Source organism: Diadema antillarum, unplaced genomic scaffold (genome assembly GCF_040938485.1).
Source record: "Diadema antillarum isolate AM-2024a unplaced genomic scaffold, OU_Dant_1.0 seq00000798_RagTag, whole genome shotgun sequence".
Lineage (NCBI taxonomy): Eukaryota > Metazoa > Echinodermata > Echinoidea > Diadematoida > Diadematidae > Diadema > Diadema antillarum.
The window spans coordinates 3,793,799-3,815,882 of record NW_027271682.1 but is presented as its reverse complement, the minus strand read 5'-3'; the positions used below and the strand labels follow the sequence as shown (position 1 = coordinate 3,815,882).

Genomic DNA, 22,084 nt, shown 5'->3' with positions numbered 1-22,084 from the left:
ATCTTCGAAATTAAAATGGAGAAAGAAAGTGGATGAGAAGAACCATACTTGGATAAAGGTGATGCTTTCAAATTCCAAAGCTTCTCAACTGAGAAATTCTCAAAATTATCATTTTAATACTGTATACGCCGTTATTTTCGCGAGGGTTTTATTTTCGCGAATTTTGCAATCTTCGGGCTGATCGCGAAATTAAAGACACGCGAAAATATTACCCCGTCATACCTTATGTGCAAATTGATGACAAAATGCATCCAACGTTGGCCGGACCAGAACGCGGCTGTTACATCGGCCAGTACGTACTTGTGTACATATACTATATTACTAGTACGTACGCTACGGTGCAACCGATTGTGGAAGTGCAGTACGATGCTAAACGTGCATTAAAATGTGCAATCTCCGTGCTACGTTACCCTACGCAAACAAACACCGGCTCGACGTGGTTGGGTACACGGGTGAGGCCTAGGGATGCATGTAGCCCGACCAGACGCCGTGTGCGCAGGGCCGTGCAGACGCCATGTGCAGCTAGGTGTAGCTAGCGCGACACTTGTGTACAGCGACAGGTCCGTGTATATAGGATGCATGTAAAACTTTCCCTAGCGCTAGCGCAGCTCTGAAACTTTGTCGTCTACAGTGTATTTCATTTGGTAGGTACTGAGTACTTGTGAATGCCGTTATTGTTTGATTGTATAAATCTTCTACTGTGTCGTTTCTGTTGTCATGTTTGGGAGTCACAATGCAAATGGAAAAACATTACGAGTATGTTGGCAAGTGTTTGAACGTGTTTCTCGGGCTTGGCAGTAGACCCTACTACTACTATCAATCGCGAATTTAACAACACGCGAAAATGCCACTGATACCGTGATTCGCGAAAATATCTGTATGCGAAAAATATTGGCGTATACAGTACTCAATCTGACAGTGCACTATAAATTCACAGTGCATTTCTAGCACAATGACTGCACACATGAATTAATTCAAGACCATGATTTCATGCATACGGGCCTTTGCTTCTCATCACAAACCTTAACCCGTTGAGGACGGACTGATTTTGCTATAACACACATTTCCCATAGACACCTGCACGAGTATACTCGGCATTCATCTTCAACAGGTTAATTGCAAAAGTCAGTAGAAAGCCACATTGTAACACCACCTGCCTGACAAATCTCCATCACCTGCTTGTACTGTTGTATACATTCTGACTGTGTATCAATCAACAGAGATCTGTAAACAACCCAATTCAACAATTTGGGCACTACCTCTGTTTACCATGTAGGGTACAGGCGTGACACACTCATACAATGTATTGACTTGCGATGGCAAATGTTAAATTAGTCATGCTCATTCACTTAGAAATAACTGGGCTCTATGGCGGTTTAATGAATGTACGGGAAATGGAGCGTGATCCAAAACTGTTTTTGCATCAGTGTGGATAGGGGTAACACCAAATCCTCAAAAACATGATGACCCATGCTACCAGGAATCTTTTCCGAAATTTTAGAATGCCCTGGATGGTAGACAATCAGCAGAAGTATGTCCTCAAAAATCTGTCACTGATGGCTATCTGCATTGCAGAATACTGCAAAACATCATATTTTCACGAAATTTTCACGAATTGGAGCTGACGGCCTTTTTTGCGACATGAATTTTTCACGACTTGCCTCTAACATTCAATGTGTATAGTGTAGACAAGAACTTTCATGTGCATTTTAATTTTGCGATTCTTGGCTCTCGCGAAATTGAAATGCACACAAACATTCCTCATTTTACAGTATTAGCCCCCATTGACATACATTGTACACTCCACAGCAAGCACGTCGAGTTTTCATAACAATAAGAACAACTTTTCTTTCCACTTGACCAGACATTTCACCAAATTCACTTCACTCCATAGAATTAATCTCCAGGATTTGAAAGTGTATTATGACAACAACTACAAAAAAAGACCCCATCTTCTTTCTTGAATACAGACTTGGTGAAATAAAGATAATTTTGAGTAAAAAAAAGAAGGAAAGAAAGGAGGAATGTTTTAATAACGAGAGAAGTACTTACTGAAGCTGAAAGAGGAGGCACATCAATTTCTAAGCTTGCTTGCTGTAAACTCTTTGAGAGTCTGTAGTCTTTATTGTCACTGAAAGGTGAAGTTCTATGTGCGGAAGAGGATGAGCTTGCTCTTCTGCGACTAACGACTTTTACGCCATTGTTTATCAGAGCGTTACTGTCGGAATCACTCGAGTATTGCTGTCTGCCATCCACTTCCACATGAAGTCGTCTACGATCTATTTGCGAGGCGCTGAAGCGGTGAGAGCGCGGAAGCGAGTGGTAGTTGTCTGATTTGGTGAGGTAAGTGTCCGATCCCGACGGGAAGAGTCGCGACTGCGGGCCATGCGAGTCCTCGTCAAAGTGATGCGCAGACTTGTGGTGCATGCGCTCCTTGACCTGTGCACTGATCTTGCGCATGGGTTTCGTTTTGTGCTTGAAGCGCTTCCACAGCCCGTGCCGCTTCTTTTTCGGGACAGTGGCCGGCGCGGGAATGAGAATTCCTTCACCTTCCGCTGTGCCTCTAGGTGGGTCCGTATCATATTCGCCATCATGCTCATCCGAGTCGCTGTCCATTGATAAATGAGATGCACCTGTATGTGTAAGAGAAATCAAACAAGACTACGTTTTAAAATCAAAACATACTGAATGAAGCATAAACTTTACACAATCTTTCACTGTATGCCGACTAAAAGCATAAACTGCAAATTTAATTGATGAATTAATTTGCTTGACCATCATGCCTCAACATAAACATGTTAATATCAATTTTTCCTGCCAATATAGAATGCATGCCCAGATGAGACCAGTGATTTTGCACATGACATCAGCACGTTTGAAGAATTCCACGACTCCTGTAATATCCCAAGGTCAGCCAGAAAACATCTTTTCACAAGGAGGTGCCATCAAGAGTATTGTGTTCATGCCGGTCATTCTCATAATTGCTCACGGAAGATACACCGTACACACTCATAGGTCCAAGCTAAACTTGCAGGACACACTCGTCTAATCTTTGTAGGATTAATGACTATATTGCTATTGAATGTCACTCATGTGTATTGCATAGTGCCTGCAGTAGGAAAATCCTCCAGTAGGAAGGTGCAGCATGAGAAAATGCATCAAACTCACAACAAGTCATCGTGTGTGCACGCGTCTGTGTCCAGCGAATTCCAACACCAATATAGAAGAGGCAATATCCGTGCTTCAACCGGGATGGTCAGTGAGGCATCAAGTCAAATAGAGGCAGCTCAGTAAGCCAACCAGACAGACTTTTAGGGTAATTAGGCCCTCAAATGTTGAGGCACAAGCAAGAACACAACCTTCTATCGGGAACAACGGGAAACCATTACCCTATTGGTTGACTGTTACCAATTCATCACATGTATGGCACACTTTGCTAATTACTCACAATGGCAATGTCAATTGCAAATGACAAGACATGTCGATGATGCACTCGAATGCATACTGTACCTGATCGCAATTTTACCTTCCAGCATAGCGTTTGGAATATTTCATATCTATAATGTACTGAATGCCACTACCACTATGCATATATAGAATTACAAATGCTTTTTCTGTTTAGTCTTCAGTTGTGTCCATTATCACGGAAACATGATCATCTTTACAGTCATCACTATTGCCATTATCATTCTTTCCCCATCAATATCGCTGATGAAGCGAGAAGCCACTGAGTAGCTGCTACTCTCAATCCTAAGGTCCCCATTTCTAATCAGATGGCAGCAGTGGCAATAAGCCAGTTTGTAATTGGCTCATGTGCACATTAGGACAAATGACCTTCCTTCTTTTTTTTTATATTTGGTTTTATATGCACTTCACTCATCGTCAAAGTGATGTAATGCATAACCTTGCCCAAAAAACAATTAATGGAATTAATGTTCTAACATACATGTAGAATGAAAACGAAATGCATACACCAGGTGACTGGAATGTCCCACTAATTTACACTCTGTGGAGCACCATTTTAATGATTTGCATTGTATTAAGTTGAATGCATTTATAACCTTTCCTGTTAATATTGCCAAATACTAGACTTTCATGAACACTTTTTTTTTTCTGCCTGGGGATCACTCAAGAGATTCAACAGGAACCAAATGTGGAACATCCCCCCCCCAAAAAAAAAAAGAAGAAAATCTTTCAAACTAGCTAATAAGCTGACTGTTTTTATATCTCATGTTCATTCTTCTGCAGTGGAAGTGCAAGTTTTGCATAATAAAATGGACGAAACAGCTTGCATAACATTGTTGGCATGTACTGGCCTTTGCTTTTCACCTGAGAGTTTACCCACACCATATGCCTCAAGAGGTTTGTTTTGTTTTGTTGTTTTTTTTGTTTGTTTGTTTGTTTTTGTTTTTTTTGTTTTTTTTTTTTTTGGGGGGGGGGGGGTACTCGGGAGTTCACCAGGGACAGTTTGGGTGTAACATTTCTGAAAAGTCACTCAGCATTTTATGCCGGAGTTTACCCGTGATGTCTTTCACACTACGAGTTCTCCTGGGTTCATCCAAGTGCTTCCCAGTGAAATTTGCTATAAAGTATGAAAGGAGTACTATCTCGAGCTGAATCGATGCACATGCTGAAAGATTGAGTGGGGAAAAAACAAGAGAAGTGTTAATTTTTTTTTTTTTTTTTTTGGGGGGGGGGGGAGGGGGGCTACACACGTTTGTTTCTATTAAACTAACATCGATTTGAAAAACAGAATGCTTTCTCAAAGCATAGCAGCGTTGGTGTCTCAGAATAACGTGGCACACAGGAGATTTCAACTATGGTATATACATAAAGAATCAAAAATATATAGCGTATATACAGTACGCGCAATAGAAAACGCCCGACGAAAGTGCGTCCAAATTTCGTCCCAACGCTTTTTTCGTTGTTGATTTCGTCGGGGACGTTTTCAACGCTTTTTGCGTCCAGACTTCATGGACGGATTTTGGACGAATTCAACGAATTCAACGAAATCCCCGAACGCTTTTCCGAAGCTGTGGACGCATTCAACGCTTTCAGCGCTTTCAGCGCTTTCAACGCTTTCAACCCTTTACACGCGATCACACACACACAGGAAAGTTAGCTCTAATCGCGAATTGCTAGCTCTTCTTTCGTCGAAGTTCTCTAGGTTTCCCGTCCATTTCTCTCATTTTCTCTCTTTTGCTTTCGTATCATTGTATCCCTTTCTTTTCAGAGTACAATCATACTTTAGAGAGTATTTTTTCTCATTTTTATTAAGTGATTACCGTGTTTGCCACAATTTGGGGTGAGTTTTTGTTCGAGTGTTTGTTGAGTTTTTCGATTGAACGATGTGTCGATTATCTTCGTGTGTGCGAGAATATCGTACCCACTCGTTTGTTTCCGTGTAAGTATTTTTACCGTAAAGTGTCTTCATCGTTTGTCTTCACGCATCGGGTTTTCACCCTAGTTTTCCTCATCGTAGTTTTCCACATCCATTTTTTTTTTCCGGTGCAAGATACTCTGTGTATTTTCTGCTACGGTAAAATGCCATCGTCGATATTTTTTGTGTATTCATCGTAGTTTTCCACCTCCATTTCATTTTTGTGTGCAAGATGTGTAGCTAGGTCTGCGATGTCTGAATCGTTTACAGATGTGTTTTGTGAGAGTATTAACCACGATGATTTTGAGGATTTTGAGGGTTTCGCGGTGGATGAGATCGACTGGAATGATAGTGATAATGATAATGAATCTACACTATCTAGTGGTGTTGATATAAGAGCTCTTATGATGATGCAATTTATTTCGTGTGACCGACCATCATGACGTTGGCGATGACGAGTACGAAACGAGTAGCCTATACATGTACAATGTAGGCCTGTAATGATCTAAGACGAGAGTGACACTGACGACATGGCCTGGCCCTGGGGGCTGTTTTAGTGTTGCCTGCTGAGTAGGTGTTCCATTCTATCCTTTCAGTTATCTTTCTATCACTTTCTTCTTTTGACCCTGGATGAAAAAAAAAACCCTATCTTGCCATGTAAAGACAGAACACATACCATCATGAAATATCATGACATTACTAAAGTAATAAAAGAAATAAGTAAGCGATGAAAATTCTTGTTTGTAAAATCATAAATCAAAGGTGATTTCATATGAACCAGCTCTTTGAAACGTATTTAATTTGCCTATTGATACTTGCTTTGCAAGTATACATTTTCTCTCCCATGGACTTTGTGTCCCCCCTTTTTTTATGTGCTTTAATGATTATTCTAATTTGTTTTGTCAATATCATCATTATTGCTGTATTAATATTACCATACTTTGATATGGTTAATTGCATTTGTTGATTGACTCTAACTTTCATTTTGTTGCCTCCTCTTGGTACTTGTACAGATCCTTTCTAGGGCTTGCTGTTTGCTCACCCCCCCCCCCCCCTTTGCTGTTGCTATTTCACTCTTTACCTTTCTTTGTCTCTCTGTTGTTCCTTATCTTGTTTGATGTTGCCTCCATATTCATCCTTTTCCTTCAATGGTTGCCCCCTGGCCCTCACGACCATTACTAACCTTCCCCTGCCTTTTGTCTGTCCATCCTCCTGCTCTAATCCCCCTCCCTTTACCTGTTGGGCTCCTTGCCCATGACATCCTACCCTCTCCTTTTGTTTTCTTTGTTCCTTGTCCCTTGCCTGTTCTTGACTGTTCTTGTTGTGTGAAGTCGCTTTACATGTGTGTGGTTGCTTTTTCTGCCTATTTGCCATTTTGCTTCTGACGAAGATTCTGCTATGATCGAAAACTTAGGTCCCTTTTGACTCTATCCTAAAAACATTCATGTACACTCCCAAAACTTGCTGGGCTAGTAATGAAAACTTCCATTATCTAGCAGGGGAGAGGGAATGCTTTCATTTTCTCAAGAGAGCTTTTGTGTGAGAGAATGCAAAACTTGGTTGAGTGTTGCCAAGTTGTTTTCAAGCTTCTTCATTTTATTTGATCTTAAGCATAATCACTTTCGTAAGTACATGTACAGTATTACGATTTCTTCTCCCCTGACTGTAATCGGAAAGTTTGCCATAAGGACGATCGCTAATGTGTTTGGATGTGCCGATATGCGAAACACGTGGTTCAAAAGAATGCACCATGTGCTACTTACAGTTGTACTGCCTTAAAGGTTACTGCAAGTTGAATGGATCGAATGCGCCATAGGCTTAGTTACGGTAAACAGTTTACGTTCGATGCGAATAATTATTACGTCTTTCAGGATCGAGGAATAATACACACAAAACATGCAAACAAACAAATCCACGAACGAGTGTTGATAACCAAAATTCATATGAAAAGTAATAGGCAGTTTTGATGAGCGTGAAATTTTATTGTCATGATTTTGCCGTTTAATCGGGTGGTGGCTGCATCACATAGGACATCTCAGTGAATTTGTCTAGGCATATGAGACTTTTCATATAAATCTGTGATTGCATTTTTGAGTGATTAATCAATTCCTTTTTACAGTTCGGGAACCAGAACATCAGAACATCTTTGCAATGATTCCTTTAACTCAACTCACCCGCGAGTTCTTCGATCGATATACTACACCAAATGCGCGCATTCTTTCGTCTGGCACCTGGGGTCTGGCACGCACCTGGTTTTGTGGAAATTTCCACAAAGGGAGAGGGTGGGGTTTTTCCAATCCCAAGAGACCGCATTATACACAAGAAGACAATCTCGTCGCTTCTATCATTTTCCGTCACTCGTGTTTTCCCCTTATTCTTTGCTAATAATGAACATTTCGATTGAACTTAACGATGGTTGTTCACACGTGGTTCCTTTTGTTGTGAGGTGTAGGTATTTTCTTTTTTTATCATTCTTGGGAGGGGAAAGAAGAGTAAAAGAGGGAAAACTTATTTAAATAAACGAAGGGCACGTACGCTCAGCATCCACAGCAAGCCGTCTTTTACATCAGCATCGTTGATTATCATCACTTGCACTATCATCAGGCATCACTCGGATAATTTTGTCCTTTTTTTTTTATAAACATTTAGAAACACGATCACCATCACTCGAGATAAACACGTAGCAGTGGCAGATCCAGAGGGGGCGCATGAGGCGCACGCCCCCTTTATTTATCGTGGAAAAAAAAAATAGAAGTGAAACCCGGAAGTGGCACCAGAAATATTAGTTGCGCCCCTCCCCCCTCCTGTACAGAATTCCTGGATCCGCCCATGCCTGTACGAAAATAAATGTCAACAGACAAAGTATCAACAACCTCCCTGACAACCACATAAACATTACCACAGAGCACACCGAAGCGGCTGGCATCAAACACCCTTCGAAATACTGCAGCAAAGCGCGAAATCGCCGTTACGAAAATGCATGTATATATACACAGTGCGAGGCAATTGAAAGATTACCTTTAAATATTTCAGAATATGAAAGGAACAAATAAAGTGATATGAAACGAAAGAAATCGTACACCAAACGAAAGGTATAACGACCTCCAATAGGCCCTTAGCCGCAGCATATCAATAAACATGACGTATAAGCACACGGAATATGCGTGTTTCGGATTCCTCCCTTCTATATTTCTTTCCTGAACTATTCCCAATGCCCGAATAAAATAATGACTAGTTTGTTACACTGATTTCTTCTTCTGAGGTAAGGAAGTTCGTTCGTCCGAAAACAAAAGGATTGACACTCCGAAGGTTTGCTAATCGGGCAATGCCCCCCCCCCCCCCCCCCCCAAAAAAAAAAAAAAAAAAAAAAAAAAAAACAGCCCACAAAATGCTCGTTAATCAAAACATTGGTTAATAATGTTAAAGACGATAATAATAATAATAATAATAATAATAAAAATAATGATAATAATAATAATAATAATAATAATAATATAGACAGAAATAAAACAATATATGGCCCCCTATAGCAATTACCCGCAGCATGATTACATTTTCGAATCAACAAACATGGATAGGCACAAGGAATATGCGTGTTTCGGATTCGAAATAACGCCGTAACCATCGGAATAGCGCACCCGTTTTCTTTTTTTCGGAATAATGAACACCACGGAAATGAATAAATGATTTCAAACTAAGAATCCATCGTAATTCTTGCCTTAAAGATTTTCCTCCCTTCTATATTTTATTCCTGAACTATTCCCAATGCCCGAATAAAATAATGACTAGTTTGTTACTCTGAAACATGGTGTTGTGAGTTAAGGAAGTTCGTTTATCCGAAAACGAAAGGATTGACACTCCGAAGGTTTGCTATACCCATCGAACAATGGGGGAAACAAAATAATAGTAATACATTTTATTTTCACACTAGGTACGAACATCTACAAGGTGTAAGGAATTTGCGTGTTACGGAACATTTTATCACTTTCGCATCAGCGAACTTTACGTGCATTGGGTACTACAAAAATGCCTCCCCCCCCCCAAAAAAAAAATGTATATATAATTACACCAACGCTTGAGCATAACAACAAACAAGCAATCAAACAAACAAATAAACAACTTAAGATTTAATCTCATAGCTGCTTTGAATATTTCACGTTCCGTCTGCATGACTGTATATATACTTCTTTTCAGAATTATCTCTCGCTTCCCGCTTCACAACTAGGAAATAAACGATGTCAAACTACAGGTATAAGAATTAAACTTATTGTCTTACTCTGAATATAAAATTCATTATTTCAAAAGTTCGTTTATCCTTGAATACAACAGGCTCGATACTACAGTACTCCGAAGGTTTGCTAATCCGACAATAACGCACCTATCCAATCACAAACATTCGTGCATTTTCGAATTATGAATCATAATTTGACTATCACATTTACGAACATCTATTTTTCGTGTAGGGAAGTCGCGTGTATCTGAATGTTTCATTTTCGTCCTAATGAACCTTATGGGTGCATGGGTACAACGAACATGAACCTCAAACCCCCTCCCCCCCCCCCAAAAAAAAAAAATAAAATAAAAAAAGAAAGAAAGAAAGAGCCAAGTCAAACTAAGAATCAGTCTGAATTAGTCGCTTTGAAAATTCCACGTACCGTCTGAATTATCTCTCTGTCCAATAAAGAAATAAACGATATCAAACTAAGAATTAAACTTATTGTCTTGTTTTGAATATTACTTTTTTTTTTTGCTTTTCTGGGGCCCGTTGCATAAAACTTACCATTGAATTTCAATAGTAACTACCGTCAGCATCAATGATTATAAAATTTACCGCTGATTGAAGACTTACCGCATAGAAAGGAGCGGTAAGTCCAGCGGTAAGGGCTTTATGCAACAGGGCCCTGATTCAATAAAAAAACGGGCAATGTAACGCGCAATTGCTGAAGAAAGAAAATATATTTAATGACCAAATAACGGCGAACAAATCCTTCTAATTTCTTTTTTCCTCTTTTTGGGGGTTAATTTTCTTTCTATACTCAAATGGATTTTACGTACACGCAATTTTAGTGAAACCATTTTCTTTTTGGTCGGCATTCTACGATAAGGTTCCTGTGGGTTCCTGTGGGTTCACCCTCGCCAAAATTGCGTGATTTCTCTTAAATACTATGAACCCGAATGATCTCTGATTGGTAATTTAGTCTATTTCATGATCAACAGTTGTTTATTTTCTGCTTGTAAAAAAACAAAAAACAACACGTGAACAATTAGTAGGCCTTATACTGGGTCTTGTCATGTATCGTACATCTCTGTTTCGTTCAGCCGAGCGAGCCATGCCATGGCAATTGCGACGCACATACGGCGCACTCGCCTTTCCCACACGTGCACATTCCCTGGTTACATGCAGCCCGCATACCAACATGTGATGTATCAGGTGACTTACAAATGCAGTGAATAATCTGCTAACGGTGCCGTACTTACAGCTAGGGTAAGGGAAACTAAAACTTTTACAAATTGCTTCAATGAAAACGGCATCGATGTATGTATACATGTTACCATTCTTAATAGTATTATGTGAATCAGGTGAATTCCACGCCTGTCTACTGTTCTCATTCCCGACCGCTGTGCTACTACTAGTACTTGTTGAGTCTAATCTTGCAGTGATTCTTGCCGGCTAGCGGCTGTGGATGTGGCCACTACACACACACGTGTGTACTGTACTAGTATTCCATGTGCGCCTTGGATCACGGACGCTTTTAACGAAATTTGGACGAAACTGCCGAGCTCCGAACACGCATTTTCCGAACGAGCAACGCATTTGCCGAACGAAATTGAGCGGGCGGTCGTGCGTGAAATGCGTCCACAAAGCGTCAGAATCGTTGCTACTGGATCGATAACGAAATTTCGTCCAAATTTCGTCCAAATTTCGTTGCTACTCGATCGATAACGAACTTTCGTTGGAAAACGAAATTGACGGAGGCGTTTCTTATTGCGCGTACTGTAGGGCCCCAATATGCATTTTTGGGGTAAACCTGGGTGAAAAGTGGAATGACTGCAATATATACAGGGCTCATAGCACTAACATTACCTACCCACACGACAACCTGAAAGGGGCATGAGACTGGAATTTGGACAAGATATTATCTATACTTTTTGGAAGGAAAATGGAAATCACATCTCTTCTTTCTTTAATAACCAGAACCTTTCGTGTTACAGATTTTGGTCTCTGATTTCACATACGTCTGCACGCTGAACCCAGTTTATCATGGTAGCATTGTGACGGTAACTAACAGTAACTTCATTTAATGCTTGATAACAGGCCCTAAATTATGCTATATAACTTGCAGTATGACTTTCATCAAAAAGTTAATACCCCTCTCAAAAGTGGTGGAAGCAGCTCTTTTAATGTTGTCTGAAGGCAAAAGAAAATATCAGTACATTGTATCATGAAATTGATATACCGCACAGTTAAGCACTCACGTCAAATTGTGGTTTCAGCAAGTTTTTATAATGTGTGTAGGCCTACTGAGAAAGGATTACTGGCAACTGAAGCTGTCATATCGGAATGAATGAATTACGACGAAATAGGCAAAGTTCCTCATAAAGCACTTTACTTTATTATCAAATTAGAAAGGCAGCCACACAGAACACAAGGTGTAACTGAGAATTCAATTATCTCCTGTCCACTCCATTTCAAATTAAATCATCACTTCTCTCCACTGTACTGTTGTCACTGAAACAGAATTTTCATTCGGGACTGGATATGCCATAAAATTCAATTACATTACGATTAGAGTACGGTTTGTGACAAATTATCGCAAGAGGTAATGTTTGGGGCATTTCTCTCTTTTAATTCACTGAGCAATGCATAAATAAGTTAATACACCATTTTCCCTGCTTATTTTGTCAGACTACAAGTTCTTGTGCAAACCTTTGCTCAGTTCAGGTAATATATTACATAACAAATCTGTGCACAAAAAAACTACGGAAGTATTAAACACGCATACTCCATTACCGACAGACGTAGGGATGCAAATCAAAGTTAGATCACACAATATTCTAAGTTTTCATGAAAACATTGGAGGATTTTTGCAATAAAATCTTATTTGTAACATGAAATATGGGGTGTGAATTTTTTGAATTGATAACTTCAACTAAGACTTTTCATATATTGATTAATGTTGCAATTTTATATTTTTCTTTAAAAGTCATCATATTTCTTATCATTATATTCCCTGATACATATTAATTAATTTACTCCAATCTTTACAGAGCTTTGTTTTTGATAGGCATGCATGCTGTCGTATGTTCTTTACCAGTCAGCACAGATACATGTATCCGTACACTAATTGTCAAAGAATACAGATTACCTAATCCCCCTAATCCCAACTGTGTCACCATGGCCTACCTGTTGGACCGAGGAACAATGCTACACAAGGAAGTGGGCTTGCAAATGTAACTGGGTCAAGTTTTGTTTGATTACTAAAAGCTGATGTAAAAGCTCACAAAGCCATGCTACAGTAAGTGCCTGGTTACAATGAGGATTTACAAGATACAGTATGCTACCTGTACATGATCAGATGCAAAACTAGAAATTTCAAAACTTGTTTTTGTTTGCTTTGTTTTTGGGGTTGCAGAGATCAATGATAGTTTTACCCTTGCTTGATTCACTTTCTATCATTATCTTAGTCAACTTGAACATGCAGTGGCTTTTCTGTATTAGCAAGGCTATTTCACTGGCACATAATTATGCCATTCAAGCTTTAATTATGTGCCAGCACATTGATACCAAAATGCAAAGTTCTTTAAAACGAGCAATGTTATTACTCATTCCTAAATTAAAACACTTTGTAATTATCCTACAAAAATTTCAACCAGTTCTACCTGTTCAATTTCTTTTTTTTTCTTGTTTTTTTTTATTTAATGTATTATGATTCAACAATGTATCATTAAAAATTTTAATTCCAAAAAGGAGTCATGCACAATGTCTATGTCATTCCATATGGCTTGTAACCTCATTCATAGCTCTGTAATACTATAGTCCCATTTTTTTTTTTTTTGCTAAGGGGATTCTGCCGTATCATGAGAAATCTCAAATCCAACACACAGGGCATACACAGCCTGGTGGCCAACAACATTAATAAACCTCAAGTCTATTATCATTAATATCAAGCAAACTTTTAGAGATACAGTATCTCTCTTTTTTCTAGGGGGTGGATTTATCACTTTTAAAAGTCTTGCAATATTTTCACTTCTTTATACTACTGCAGCTCTTCCTCTTATCAAACTCTCAAAGGTTACTCTTTTTAGCATTGGGTTAATCTTTCGGGACAAATCTTAACAATATACTCTATCTTCCCATCCCTACTCTGATAACTTGCTGCTGTGTAAAAATATGTATATATTACAACATAAAGACATATATATGTTGTACGAAGCTCTTGCCCATCAATATGATGAGCAATGAAAAACACTTTCCTTTATCAAGATGTTCTCACAGTGTATATTACAGAACAATGGAATTAACACTGCTTTTTACACAGGGGAATTCATCAAAAAGTAGGTTTCTGTTTCTGATTTTGTTTTTCAATTCACAAATTTGTTAGTTTTCCTTTCTTTACACGGATGAATATACATGTAATGTTCATGTTTCTATATCTATCATTTACCTCCTATCATTCAATTTTGTGTAAATTCATAATGGAGGTACACTTGTATCAGTATTCATGGGATAACTGCTCTCTGAGCACCAATTATAATGCTGATGGCACATATGTCGTATATCAAATCCTTGCTTGGATGTTAATTGATGTGACAGGATTATGGTCTCAAATGGCCGAGGAAATATATATATAAGCAGCAAAGAAAGGGATGATTACACACTACAATAACCCACTGCCTAAGAGTACACACCAAAAAAAAAAAAAAAATGGGATATGTTCTACCAATTCTTTGAGAGTAATGTTATGTTTAACTTCTCAGGCTGTCTGTTCTAAGCAGCAAAAACTTGCATCACTGGTATTTCCTTCATTTCCTGGAGATACCGGTACTATGTTTTGGCATGAAATTCTTATGTCATGATCAGACATATCAAATACTGTATATGCCATATATTACCCATGAAAATTTTCGCAAATCTGGAATGCTTGACAATTTCGCAAGTGGAAAATTTCGCGATCTTGGAGTGCTAGTACTGAATGGAGAAATGCACATGCGTACATCACACTCTACAATGTACATCAGGATCACAGTCAATATTTTTGTGTGTCTTTAATTTTGCAAGTAGCACCTGACTCGCGAAATTCACGAAATATTCCACATATACAGTACGCTTTCAATAGATTTTTTCACATGTACCAGGAATGCACACTTTCAAACATAATTGTAATGATGCATCGCTATAAATAGACTCATGATTCAAATTACACATTTTTTGCCATGTGAAGGCACACTGAAATCACGGATGGTGAATTAAATCAGAATTCCAATCCACGTTTCAAATAACGGTCGAGAGGTGGTTTCCAATGAAGATTCACTAGAATTATGAAACAAAACAGTCATATGTACGGACTGACCTCCAAATCATGTTTTTTGGGATGGAGCTTTCTGTTACCTTTCGACCACTTGTGCAAAAACCTGCGCTCCTCAAATCGCTTAAAGAAATGGTTCTCGAAATCACCCAACAAACAGAGCTAGAGCACATACTTGATTATATCTGTCCAGGGGTAACAAGGCCTCATATTTCAAAATCATTGATTTCAGGCGAACAAAAAAAAACTTTATAATTTTTCCAAATTTTGCAAATAACATCACTGATGACATCAAATAATGTAGGAGCATTGTTTGGACTACATTCATGGTTTCAATGTTTTAAATCTCAAATCAACATTAATTATTGAAATTCAGAAGTAAGTAAGTCAGTGTTTGAAAATATTTCAGTTGGGATATGAGATATTGTCACCCTAGGGATGATAAGTACTACATACAGTATACTGCAAAAGCTGTTGTTATTGCATACATGTATACCAATATTTTGAGAAATGAAGAGGTCAATGACATTTTTGCAAGATGTTGTGTTTTGCACTTTTGACTCTAAGGCCATTGTAAGTACACAATTGCCTGTCTGCTTGTGTTTATCTGTCTATCTGTTTTTTCGTGTGTTGTTGAATTTGCAACCCAACTGTGACTTGCAATTTATTAAGCAAAAAAAAAAAAAAAAATGCCTGAAAAACTGCACATTGGAGTGTGCTTTTTCAAAATTTGCATGAAGAGTACTGTTATAATTTACGATAAGCATGCTTGCCACAGGAATTCGATGATTTTTGTCACACAAATTTCCACTGGATGTCTAAAATCCTCCTTGCATACTGCACTGAATGCACAGCTAGCCACCAAGGCTATATTGTTATTTTCCATGCCAAAAAATTGCTCAAATGCAACATGCTGCCAAACCTGCTATTTCCCCTAACTGTGCCCCCTTTTTTTCCAACTTACAGTGTAAATGGAAAGCATAAACATAAAGTACCTTTAATGTCACAATATTTCCCAACAGGAATGCGCCTGATGATAAACTCTGACCTTGTCTTCCATTAGCCAGGCAAGAGTGAGAAACATGAAGTACATAATGTATTACTGTGTACATAAATAGTGCTCTGTGCAGACTTGGAGGATATAGGCCAGTACTGTATGGGGTTGATCTTACCTTGAAGTCTATTCATGCCTGGTTTCGTGTGGTGGTGTGTAGAAATGTAGTTGACCAGGCTGACTGATAAAAATGATTTCTTACCAAGAGGCGCGGCCATGCTTTGACTTCAGACACTGAAAGAGGTTCCTACAGTGAAAAATACTGAGCAACTATTTAGATCTACATGCCTAACATCAAAGCAGGCAAGGGCATTGGTTGAAATGTCATCACTGTCGCAATAAAGTCATCATCATCATCGCAAAAAAGCCACCATCATGCAAAAAGCCAGCCTGTTAATGACGGTAAATCTCCCTTTCACCTCAGTATTGCAATTGCATAAAGCTGAAACACCAATAATAATCGCGTTCGCACATGGCTCAGGGAGTAGTCCTATATTTCACAAAGCTTGTTCCGTCCAAACATCATCTTCATGTAAACCGCTGACCCTGGCTGACTGCCAGCCTCCCACTCACTGTTAGCACTCCACGTCCTCTACTGAATCACTGCGTTACCGTGGAAGCCGGATGTCTTCCACCTTTCACCTCATAGTCCAATACTGTCAGCAGAAGCAAACGGATTTGATCCGAAATGAATGATGGAATGCCACGAGGAAATGATGCTGACTGGGAGAACAAGCATTGGGCATGGATGGGAGCTATTTTTAGAAGTGATACAATTGAATTTGCAGCGTGCAATGGGGAAATGTTCGCCCCTCTCTTATTATTCCAGTACATCTGCATGTATAGCTCTTAGATTATATTGTATTGGCATTACAGTATTCACTGCTAGGCACAAGCACACATATTCAGAAAAGAGTTTGATAAGCAGCGTGCAATGGGAAATGTTCATCGCTCACATAAAGAAAATATAACAAGAATTCCACAAAATGTATTTTTTTATGAGAAGTAAATATTTCGTCAAGTTGTTCTTGGCATTAAATGTGTTTATGGATAATATTAATCTCCCTGCTTACTGAAAGAGGTACATGAAAGGCAACAGCTCTTTTACCATGCTTGAAAAGTGGAAATATGTTGAATTTGGTTTGTATTGTCGTCCATGATGACGTCAGGAAGTGCATCTCTTTATCCAGCGATAACGGCACTAAAACTTTAAAAATGCATAACTTTTGAATGGATTGTCCAATTTTCTTCAAACTTTGACTGATGTGTTCTACTAATATTGCTGCTTTCTAAATTCATATTTGGGCTTTGGTTTTCTTTGATTGTAAGTTAGCCAGCCCAAGCAGGTGCAAAAATGTGTTTCAGTCCAATGGTAGTGACATGGGAGGGATCATATGGATTTAATAATCTATGCTCATTGGAAGTATTTACCATTCTGTGCTAATGGGTCAGCTGAAGAAATCACATCAAATAGAACACAGTAAGAGTTTATCACCCTTGAAGCAAAACACTGTTCTCTGAGGAGGCAAGAAGCTGCAATATCTTACACTATACTGCCATCATTTACCCGTTGAGGACGAGCTGATTTTCCTATAACATGCAGTTTCCATAGACACCTGCCTGAGTATACTTGGGACTATAGTCTTCAACAGTTTAGACAGAGAACAAATAAAATCTTGCTTGTGATTCCTTTTAAATGCCCATTCTAACCTATTTCAACCTTTACCTTCAATAATATGAAGAACACTTATCACTCTTGAAAGCTTGATGAAAGTGGGAGGGCATTACAAGACTAATTGTCTTTTCAGAGGCCCGACAAGACAGGTATGATGACAGGACTGGTGAAAAACTGTCTGCACTCTCTCACAGACAATAAAAATCACCTTCACCTTATAAAAACTCCAGCATACATTACTAGCATGTTTGTAACGTCTGATGGCACGTCATACATGTAGTTAGTCCATGGGCCAAGACCCGAAAAATGGGTTGTTGGTACCATCTGAGGTGGCACAACCTTTTTGGTGTCATTTTGTTTGTCGGGCATAGATATGCTTATCAAGCTATGATAGCATTTCTAAATGAGTAGCTTAGTCATAATAAATGAATTTTTAACCAATTTGGTCTCGTATTTATATCCCTATACTTCTGAATCGAAACTAAACCGCTATACAAAGAAGAGCACTGCCTTCTGTATGTCCACAGGTGTTCTGTTGTAAACGCGGTGCGCTTAGTCTTTATTCAAGGCAGCGAAGGGAATATCCAAAGGGTTATGATGTCCACAGCTGTCACGCGGTGCGCTTAGTTCTTTATCTAGACCAATGTACCGTTATCATATCTAAAGTTCCTCATAAAAGGGATTATCTATACTGTTTTTATACTACCCTATCAACAAATACATCAGTTTTAAACAAAAATCACTCTGTTCATTTACAATATCATTCATTATAATGTATCGTAGTGTACCGGTACATTGTTTTTGCATTATCTTATATTGTTGGAGGGAAATAAAGCGACATTGGCGTGGTATCAGCATTTTCACCGTAGCGTTTTCACAGGAAAATGATAAATGATTGAAAAATACGGTAAAATTCACTAGGAATTGCTTTTGTTGTTGTTGTTGTTGTTTTTAGATAAAAGGATATACACTGTATCATACGCTTTGGATATTCCCTTCGCCGTCTAGAATGAGAACTAAGCGCTGTGGACATCATAACCTTTGGATATTCCCTTCGCTGCCTTGAATAAAGACTAAGCGCACCGCGTTTACAACAGAACACCTGTGAACATACCATAGAGCTGCATTTTACAGCTCTATGGAACATACAGAAGACTGTGCTCTTCTTTGTATGGCGGTTAGTTTCGATTCAGAAGTATAGGGATATAACAACGAAACCAAATTGGTTAAAAATTCATTTACTATGACTAAGCTACTCATTTGGAAATGCTATCATAGCTTGATAAGCATATCTATGCCCGACAAACAAAATGACACCAAAAAGGTTTTGCCACCTCAGATGGTACCAATATCTGGCCTGGCCCATGGACTAAGTGTAGAAATTTGAAGCAGACACTATGTACATGCCTGTGTGCAATTTGCACATTTGATAGGCAATATAATCAACAATGCAGGTCAAGGAATTTACAATGCTGATCTTTGTGATGGCACCTGGGTGACACATGTGAGGTCTGGCACAAGAAAGAACAGGATACAGCAACAGGAAAAACCCCTAGCAGCTTGACAGGCAATGCATTAGGAGAGTTGACAAGACTCTCCGCTACTAGCACGAAGCACCTCCAGTTGGAGTTTTTACCTGGAAAGTGTAACTACAGACCTTGTTACTTTTGTCTCTACTGGAGAGTAACATCAAATGAACACAATGATAAGAAATAAGACCATAACTACCTGGTAAGTAAAATAGGGAAATTTAATGATTTTATTTTTCATCACTAGCTGCTAGATTACTTCAGGTGAGAAACTCACAGAAAATTAATGATCATGCAAATCTCACACTCTATTATGAATACTTGAATTTCTTCATAAGCCAGTTTGGAGATAGCTCATGTGCACATGGGTACAAATGACCGTTCATTTTTTCAGTTGGTTAGGCACTTCAATAAATTCAAAGCGACATAATGCAGCAGCTTGCCCAACTTAGCAATTTATGGAACTCGTACTCTAACAAAGAATGAACCTGTATAGATGAAGTGACCAGAATGGTTTGTCAATCAACACTTTGGGAAGCATCTATTTCATTGTGCTGTTTTGAATACATTAAAAAAAAATTTCTGTTAACATTGCCAACAGGCTTGCTGTCAGGTGGATGTACTGGCAGGCACTATTTATAAGGATTCCATGAATAATCATAGCATTACAGTAAGAGGGTTGCTTATCTCAGTAAAATTAAAAACCAACCTGTCTCTTGGTACAAATAACCTTTTTCTGCTCATGCTCAAACTGGAACCCCGAACTGGCTTATTGGCAACTGTCACACCAGCAAAGATCGCAAAGTTTAAAATCACAATGTCTTCTTGATCTTTGGTCATCCATTCACGCTGGCAGCCAAACTTTTAAGTTCTCAAAGAGTGGTGACTTGCAGGTGCGCATGTGCAAGAAAGAAGATGACGTGAGAGTGCACCATCTGACAGCTAATGATTGTGACACAATAGGCGTTTCCACATCAGCCCAATGTTTCGAAATAGCGCGCTATTTTCTGACTTGGGAAATTAAAAAATATCTCGAGCTTGGATTTTTATCGGGCTGATGTGAAAACGCCTAATAATGCACTCAGGCGCATCCCAATGAGGTACCACCTGCAAGAAAACTATGGATCTCTGCCGCAAACAGGTGGTAGACTGGTCACATGACAAACTTCACAAAGTTTCAGTTGCTAGCATTCATAGTGCCTAAATATCGAGAAGATCGGCAGGAATCCATGAAATTTCCCTAGTTTGAATGGGAGGTTTTGCAAGAAGTTTCGTGAGAAGTTCGGGGTCACACTGGCAAAATTTTAAGATCTTAACCCGTTGAAGATGAGTCCCGAGAATACTCGAGCAGGGGTCTATGCGAAATGTGTGTTGTAGTAAAATCAGTCCATCCTCAACGGGTTAAAGATCATGATCTCTAAACTTCACAATCTTTTGCCAGTATGACCACGGTTGTAGTCATATTCTGAAAAACTGTAAACTAATATAAAAATTTTGTATACTTCACATCAATTTCTTACTTTTATCGATGTAGAAAGTGCACAGTTTGGGCTTCAAAGCAGACAGACAGACAGACAGACAGAGAGAGGGGTGGGGGAGGGTAGAAGAGGATATAACTCTGAGCTGCAGATATGCAGGAAGCTATTACAGGAAATTACCATGGAAAGTTGGCTGATTACTTACCAGCGGAAGGTCATTATCACTGCCTGAGTGATCGCTGCCACTTGAGAATGAATCATGGGAAAGGCTCATGTGCGATGTAATTTCACAGCCTCCGACAATTAGGGCTTTAAAAACCAATATTGCTCATACACAGTGTATTTTGCAAAAATGCACAACGCAAAATCATAAGTGAGAACCCCCCCCCCCCCCCTTGTAACAAAATATTATTCTTTAAAAAAATATCAGCAAACTTGCACTATTCTGACCAAATCAGTAACCCCATTACTTTTTTTAAGTTTTGCAGCAAACACTACGTAAGTAAAGATTTAGTAAAGAAGATATTTTTGGTTCATGAATTGATAGGATATTCTACATCAATGCTAACTTCCCACAAGATGCTGTCATTATTGTCACTTTGCATCATTCCCTGGTACATTAAATTAGCAACGTTGAAAACAACATGTTGAGCTTTAAAATTCTTGTAACTTGCTCACTGTTTTGTCAGGGAGTTTAGTGATCTGTTCGAGTCAACTTGAGCACAGAGTGAAATGCTCTAATGCAAAAATGGTAGAACTGCTGTACTACCAACATTTGTAGAAATAGTAATTTCAACTAATTTAATTGGTACCGGTAATGGTATCTTGGTTTATCAACACACTGCCAAGATTACACTGATCACTGATCGCATTTATCAACTTTCAATATGTTTCAAACATGTTTCAATACCCACTATCAAAAGATGCTTGCAGACGCTTCTTGGATTGTGTTTCTCAAGTTGTTGTGTTTTTCAACACTGTCACGAGTCGATTTGTCATTGCGCAGCTCCATTGTACAGCTTGACCCGAGGAGCAGAGATGTGTAGTTTAGCAGTGGTTGGCATGGGCAGGTCCAAGCTTTGTATAAGGCATTTCAAAACAACTTTGTGTTTATCAACTCCTCAGAAACATACACATTTCTGACTCATGTACACTACGCGATGGCACTTTTTCGGCACTTCAAAAACGTGTTTCTGTTAAAACTCAAAAATCAAAACAGCCTTGCATTCAAATCAATTGACCAAAACTCCCTGAAAGTTGCTTGGAAACCTTAATTCTGCACCAGAATTGAGTTCGTAAATACACCCTAACAGACTCGCTACCTTGCAACACAACTTCACTACCAAAGCCAACATGGTGATGGTGGTGTTGTCATCTTGGTATACTCAAAAAGCTGTCTGAGAGGCATCAAGTACACTCTGTAAAAGATGCAAAAAGCTGG

The 22,084-nt window shown here is 38.9% G+C and overlaps 1 protein-coding gene across 1 annotated transcript in view; it reads right to left on the bottom strand.

Annotated features, from left to right (window-relative positions):
• The window catches only part of LOC139739356 (multiple C2 and transmembrane domain-containing protein 1-like), an 83,016-nt gene extending 66,835 nt beyond the window's left edge, over positions 1–16,181 (bottom strand). Inside the window, exons 1-2 of the mRNA XM_071649976.1 lie at positions 16,080–16,181; positions 2,053–2,633 (exon numbers count right to left, since the gene is read on the bottom strand). Of these exons, the coding sequence (XP_071506077.1) occupies positions 2,053–2,633; positions 16,080–16,179 (681 nt within the window). The 5' untranslated portion in view covers positions 16,180–16,181. The remainder of the gene's footprint in view (positions 1–2,052; positions 2,634–16,079) is intronic.
• Between the last annotated feature and the right edge of the window lie 5,903 nt (positions 16,182–22,084).